The 6186-nt window shown below is 36.6% G+C and overlaps 2 protein-coding genes across 6 annotated transcripts in view; both read left to right on the top strand.

The window, feature by feature from the left end:
- The first annotated feature begins 407 nt into the window (after positions 1–407).
- Positions 408–4041, top strand: glrx2 (glutaredoxin 2). Of its 5 annotated transcripts, none has more exons than XM_008406666.2 (4): positions 408–468; positions 2025–2091; positions 2566–2742; positions 3295–4041. In XM_008406666.2, the coding sequence occupies exons 2-4, from the start codon at positions 2026–2028 to the stop codon at positions 3448–3450; spliced, it is 399 nt and encodes a 132-aa protein (XP_008404888.1). In that variant the 5' UTR covers positions 408–468; position 2025; the 3' UTR covers positions 3451–4041. The 5 variants fall into 5 exon arrangements, with proteins under 5 accessions (XP_008404888.1, XP_008404886.1, XP_008404889.1 ...); XM_008406664.1 differs by lacking the exon at positions 408–468 and adding an exon at positions 476–679; XM_008406667.2 differs by lacking the exon at positions 408–468 and adding an exon at positions 702–925.
- Positions 4042–4370: 329 nt separating this feature from the next.
- uchl5 (ubiquitin carboxyl-terminal hydrolase L5) overlaps positions 4371–6186 on the top strand; it is a 6288-nt gene continuing 4472 nt past the window's right edge. The window contains exons 1-3 of the mRNA XM_008406669.2: positions 4371–4580; positions 4973–5036; positions 5116–5221. Of these exons, the coding sequence (XP_008404891.1) occupies positions 4505–4580; positions 4973–5036; positions 5116–5221 (246 nt within the window). The 5' untranslated portion in view covers positions 4371–4504. The remainder of the gene's footprint in view (positions 4581–4972; positions 5037–5115; positions 5222–6186) is intronic.

Raw genomic sequence — 6186 nt, 5'->3', positions numbered from 1 at the left:
ATGGGGAGGAATATTAAAAAATCTGAAAAATAAAACAAGTTAATGCAGCAGCCTTTGTAGTCCAACAATTGTAAAATGTATATGACATTGTTAGAATTTGAACACAAGGTTTAAATTTACTTCCAACACTCAAGTATTTGCAGGTGCAACGGCATTTTACTCGAGTTGTATCTCATTGTAACTGATTTGTAAAAACTCAAATATTGTTGCATGATACCAATTTTGCCACAGATCCTTATGAATGTTATGCTGTGTAGTTGTCGCAAATAAATTGTCACAAACACATAATCTGATGATGCTATTTTTAATTACTCATGTTGTAAATGTGTCCTTACTGTATTTTCTATAAACACCAAATACCATAACTTTTTTTTTGCTTCACTTCCGTCCTGTTGGTGGCGGTAGCGTGCACTTCAGTTGATTCGCCACCTATTCACATAGGAAGAAGAAGGACGCTCCATTCGTAAGGTGGGAATCGGACAGAAACGGTGTAAATAAGAGGGCAAAACCAGACGAAAAGCTTTAAACATTGTGTTGTGTTGCTCCAGAGCTTCTCAAACACTAACAACATGTTTTATTCGAGCGACAAATTCGAGTCTTTACTAGCCGTTTGTTCATTTTTCACCATGTTTGTCCACGCAGACTGTCTTCGTAGAGTGGTATGGACCCATTGCAGAAGGTCATTCCTGCTTGCTTTACGTAGAAAATACAGCAGCTCAACTACTTTAATCAAACGTCCACGTTTGCTAGTTTGACACTACTCGTCCTTTTTGTAATTGTACCGTTAACATTAGCAAACCACTCAGCAGCTGTGAAGATATTGTTGTCCCAGACGCCGAACAGCGTTGATTCGTCAAAAGTGCTATTTCATTGTTTTTAAGGACGCTTGACCGACTTAGAAAAGATGTTTCAAAAATCAACCAAGGTATAAATCCCACAATACTGCTTTAAAACACAGTTACGTCTTCCTGACATTCCAAGAAAAGCATTTCCAACGTGTTTGTGCAAATAAAATTAATCTTTAAAAGACTTAACATAAAATAAGACAACAAACTTGACAGGATGACAACGTCATTTAAACGTATTTAATGATCTGATAAGATAAAATATATTTATTAAATTACTCATGTTTACATAAATAGGATAGAGACTCCGGAGGGCGGGACGTCTAAGAAATTTGAGAGTAGTGTAGATTATTCCTGCTTTGGAAAGTTACATTAAATAACAAGTCCTGTTTCACAAATAAAGAACTTTATTTTGAAGTACATGTAAGTTGTTTATATTATATCAGACCAAGTCTTATTCCATGTCATGAAGGTCATCATTGGAAATGATTTTCTGTGATATAGAAACTGCCTTTATATAAATTGATATTTTAAGGAAAAATTATGCAGCAGAGATGAATTTAGACCAGACTTAAAAAGTTTTATTTTAAATTTTTGATTCTGAACTACAGCTCATAAACTGAACTAGATTCCCTAAAATTTGTGAAATAACTACTCATTCAAGCTTTAATGTCAACATAACATTGCTTTCAACAAGCAGGGCAACTTTGTCCCTTCCTTTATTACTTTACAGCTTATTGCGGTTTACCATGTTAGTAATGCACTTTTCAATATAATCCTCATTATAAACATGCATATAGTTTGTTGTCTTTTTAATTGAGTAGACACTTCTGGGCAGTTAGACAGACATTTGAACCATTTGCTTATTAACCCTGTTAGGTGGATAATCCTAGATTATCGGTCTCTTAAACCGTGCTGCAGTTGTAGAAAGGCCATTAACTAAAGCAGCAGTAGTGAGTGCACGGTGTTGCTACTTTCTACAGTTATTGCTAAAGCTGCAGCTATGGTTAAGTTTTCTTTCATTTTTTTTCTACTATTTTGCCTTCCTTTCCTCCCTTCCTTTGGCATTATCACATTTCTAAGGTTATTAAATGTACCTTGCTGTGTGTGTTAGTTTTCATAGTCATGTTTTCCTTTGCTTGTGCCAAATGGGCCTATGTTTTTTTTTTTTTTCTTCAGGATGGGGAATCTTACCTCCTCCAGTACTGGGGGTCTCTCCAGTACAGCCTGTGTACAACTTGTTCAGGTGAGTAGTTGTTTACAAATCTACCTCGTGCTTTCGCCATGCTACTGTTAAGTGGATGCCTTTGAAACTCCCTAGTAACTCTTTGTCTTTTAGATTTATGATTTAAGTCAAGAAGTAGTGTTTGAAATATCTCTGAAGACAGATCTATGTATAGTTGCTTCTCAGCTGGGTTCCTGCTCTCTTTAATCTTTGGTCTGCATACACATCGTCTGTCAGTGTGATCTTACAGATTACCTCAAGTTGTTTTTCAGTTCGGTTTGTAATTAGAACTATTAATGAAGTGAATTAGATTTTTGGGGGGTCTGTTCCTGGCTAGTTTTATTTTCAGTTACATGACTTACTTTTGATACCTGTATTAAAAAGCTAATTGTGATGAAAAAAAGTATCTAATGTTCAATCATGGACAATGAATCCTGGAAATATTCAGTTAAAGCCTTATAACAGGCTAATTTCTATTTTCCCTCAATCTTTCAGGAGATGGTGTCACAGAACTGTGTTGTCATATTCTCCAAGACCACCTGCCCCTATTGCAAAATGGCCAAAAATGTGTTTAATGAAATTGGTGCCAATTACAAGGTGATTGAACTGGACCAGCACAACGATGGGAAGAGACTTCAGGAGGCCTTGGCACAGTTGACTGGTGTCAGAACAGTAAGAGTGTTAGATCTTAACGTGAGACCTTTAATGAACAGTTTATTTTAACTTTCGGATTAAAGAAAATTATATATATATATATATATATATATACATACTTTTTTTTTTGTATTTATTTCAGCCACAAATAAGCCCCAAATTATTCATACCGTGCCAGATTTTAGTTTCTTTTGATTTTATTAACAAGTTTCTTCTGACTGGAAGTAGTATTAATGTTTTGAAATGATCCGAAACATGTGAAAACAGGGTTTAGAAGGAATAAAGCAGGATAATTAAGCTTATGGAGTGTTCTTTGTCTTAACCCAATTGTAAATTTGAGTAAAAGCTGGGTGTTAACCAAACAATTTAAATGAACTCTACTGATTCTTTGAAGCAGAGTGGTCAGATATCTGGCCAGAAACATGTCAGAAGATGTTTGTTAAAGATGTTTTTTTTTGGGGGGGGGGGGATTCTTTTGCAAATGCTATTTAAGCAGTAGACTCTTAAAGCTTTCCCTATAGGTGACACACATTAAATTTTCCTATGTTGCCATATTGTTTATTTGTTCAGGTTCCAAGAGTTTTTGTGAACGGGAGCTGCATTGGGGGCGGCTCTGACACCAAGCAGCTCCATCAGCAGGGAAAGTTACTGCCCCTCATCGAGCGGTGCTCCCCCTGCTGCGTTACCGAGGGATCAGGCAGTGGACACTTTGAACCCTCTAAATGACTAACCGTCGTTGTAGCCTTTTTAAATCCTCTATTATTTAATGTTTTGCTTAATTGTATACTAGCAGTTACAAATTTTATGAACATGTCCATGCTCTTGGTTTATCAAAGTCAAACAAATTGTTGATGTCTAATTTGCTTGTATTTTCTCAGAGGTGGGAAATGTTAGTATGCATTTTATTAAAATCTCCCATCTTAAAACATTAAGTAAACTCTGAAAGCACTCCCGTTCCTTTGTTGAATTACAAAATGAAAGGGGAAAAAAATAGTTTTAAACTTTAATATGTACTGGAATTGGGATACCTGGAAATATTAAAACACCTGACTATAACTTCAGACACACACTTTTGCTATGCTGCTAGTCTGCAAATTTTGGAGAACAACATTATGTGTATCTAAGTAGCTTATTGCTTTGTGACATTTTAGCAATAGCTGTGAATGTCTGAATGTTTACTAGAGAAAAGCATCGATAAAGAATCTCCAATGCATGTCAAAGTGTTTACGGTTTCAGGTGAGCCTAAATAGGAGAAAATATTTTTATTCCTGTACATCAGATGTATATTATTTAATAAACATAAAAGACAGACCTTTCTCAAGTTCCAGAGCATTTGTGTGCATTTATCTCCTCTTTTGGTGGTGATATTTTTTTTTGGTTTCCGTTGACATTTTAATATTGGAGCGTATCAGTGAATTACAAGCACTAATAATATAGAAATTATAACGCACATTTTTATTGAATTAAATGTTGCATTTATTGATGTGCTACTGTATTAAGATGCATTTCTGCATTTAACATTCACAAAAATTCATAGGCATACAAGACGAGATATTAGACCATAACATATATATGTTTATTTTTTTTTTGCAAAGTTGCGGTAGCACCCCACCGGTGCGTCCTCTAAAACAAATCGCGCGTACCCAGTTAGAACACATTGCACCGCACAGAAGTGAGGTCACCGTGCTACAATTAATTAGCCTAGCTAGCGTGTGCACTGCTAAGCTATAATAATTTGATAAATATATATGTTCTGAGGGTTTAACTGTGCGGTGGAAAAATGTCTGGCAGCGCAGGAGAATGGTGTCTGATGGAGAGTGACCCTGGAGTGTTCACGGAGCTCATTAAAGGTTTCGGTGAGTGTTTTCTTTCCAAACGTTGGCAGCTCATTCAATGTAATGTGGCTATGCGCAAACGCTAGCTAGTTGATGCAAAGCTAACTTCTAAATTAGGTGGTGCAGAGTAATTTTCTTCATTGTGTTTACATATAACCAGCTGATAATCTTAATATGGCATCTGAATTTTGCTCTTTTGAAACATTTGCATGCGGTAACTGGGTAGCGGTCGATAACTTCTTCAGGAAAGCTAAATAGCTAGCATTACTCAGCGTTCAAAAACGACGGCGCGTAAAAACAAGCTGTCATGATAGCGGACTTGTGTTTTCAATGGGTTTGTTGTCAGACCGCGTGTAAAGATCTTTTATTCAGCTATTCAAATGTTAGTTTAATGCTGCTTTTTTATTTGTCAGGCTGTAAAGGGGCTCAGGTTGAAGAGATCTGGAGTATGGAACCAGAGAACTTTGAGAACCTGAAGTATGTTTATATTCGCTACTTGACTTTATCGCACTCCTTCTCTTAAGGCGTAATTTTTAATAAATCTGTTCTGCCTCAGGCCAGTCCACGGGTTGATTTTTCTCTTCAAGTGGCAGCCAGGGGAAGAACCAGCAGGATCAATTGTCCAGGATTCGAGGCTTGACCACATTTTCTTTGCTAAGCAGGTAAATCGTTTGTGTTTACAATGAAACCTACTGAGCGAAGGATAAACCCAGGACTGAAAGAAGTTTAAGTAATAATTGTTTGCCTTTGTTTTCTTTAATGTTAAATAGTTCATCCAAGATAATGTTTTTGCTATGTGTTTACTGGATAAATGTGAAATTTAAAACTCTATTGTAAAAAAAAACAACTTATCTGTAGCACACAGATATGCTACATTGTGRTGTCAGAAAACTGTAGGTTTGTATCTTAAACAATTAAAGATAAAGTGGTTTACACAATTCTTCAAAGCATTTGAATGGTTTCAAATCGAAATGTCACAGCAATAACATTGGTACTTGCTATTCACTGGGGAAAAGGTTAAATGTTTCCACGGTTTATTTGAGATAAAATGTGAAAAGTGTGGATTCAGTCCGGGTGTTTTGATTTGTTTTTCTCAATGGGACTCGTTTTTTTTTTTGTTTGTTTTTTTAATATATATTTTTTCCTGTTCTTCCAAAACATGAGATCTATGTGGACGCACATGCTAAATGGCAAAATACCTTTACGGCTACACATAATATCTTCCCTGTGCTGATAATATAAATATAAAAACGTTGATTTAATTCAAGCTACTCGAAGGAAATATATTTGCATGAACAGTTTATATATATATATCTATCCATCCATCCTCTCCATGCCTCCATGCCTCTCCAGCTAACGTTCCGGGCAAGAGGCGGGGTCACCCTGGACAGGTCGCCAGTCTGTCACAGGGCAACACAGAGACACACAGGACAAACAATCATGCACACACACACTCACACCTAAGGGCAATTTAGACAGACCAATTAACCTGACAGTCATGTTTTTGGACTGTGGGAGGAAACCGGAGTACCCAGAGAAAACCCACGCATGCACAGGGAGAACATGCAAACTCCAAACCCAGAACCTTCTTGCTGCAAGGCAACAGCTCTACCAACTGCGCCACTGT

Source organism: Poecilia reticulata, linkage group LG4, assembly GCF_000633615.1.
Source record: "Poecilia reticulata strain Guanapo linkage group LG4, Guppy_female_1.0+MT, whole genome shotgun sequence".
Lineage (NCBI taxonomy): Eukaryota > Metazoa > Chordata > Actinopteri > Cyprinodontiformes > Poeciliidae > Poecilia > Poecilia reticulata.
Note: the sequence above shows the minus strand (reverse complement) of the source record. Positions and strands in the feature narration are given on the sequence as shown.

Coding starts and splice junctions, on each gene's coding strand:
- glrx2 (XM_008406664.1), top strand. CDS start 570: ATGTTTTATTCGAGCGACAAATTCGAGTCTTTACTAGCCGTTTGTTCA. Junction 680..2,024: donor GTATGGACCCATTGCAGAAG/GTCATTCCTGCT, acceptor TTTTTTCTTCAG/GATGGGGAATCTTACCTCCT. Junction 2,092..2,565: donor CCTGTGTACAACTTGTTCAG/GTGAGTAGTTGT, acceptor TCAATCTTTCAG/GAGATGGTGTCACAGAACTG.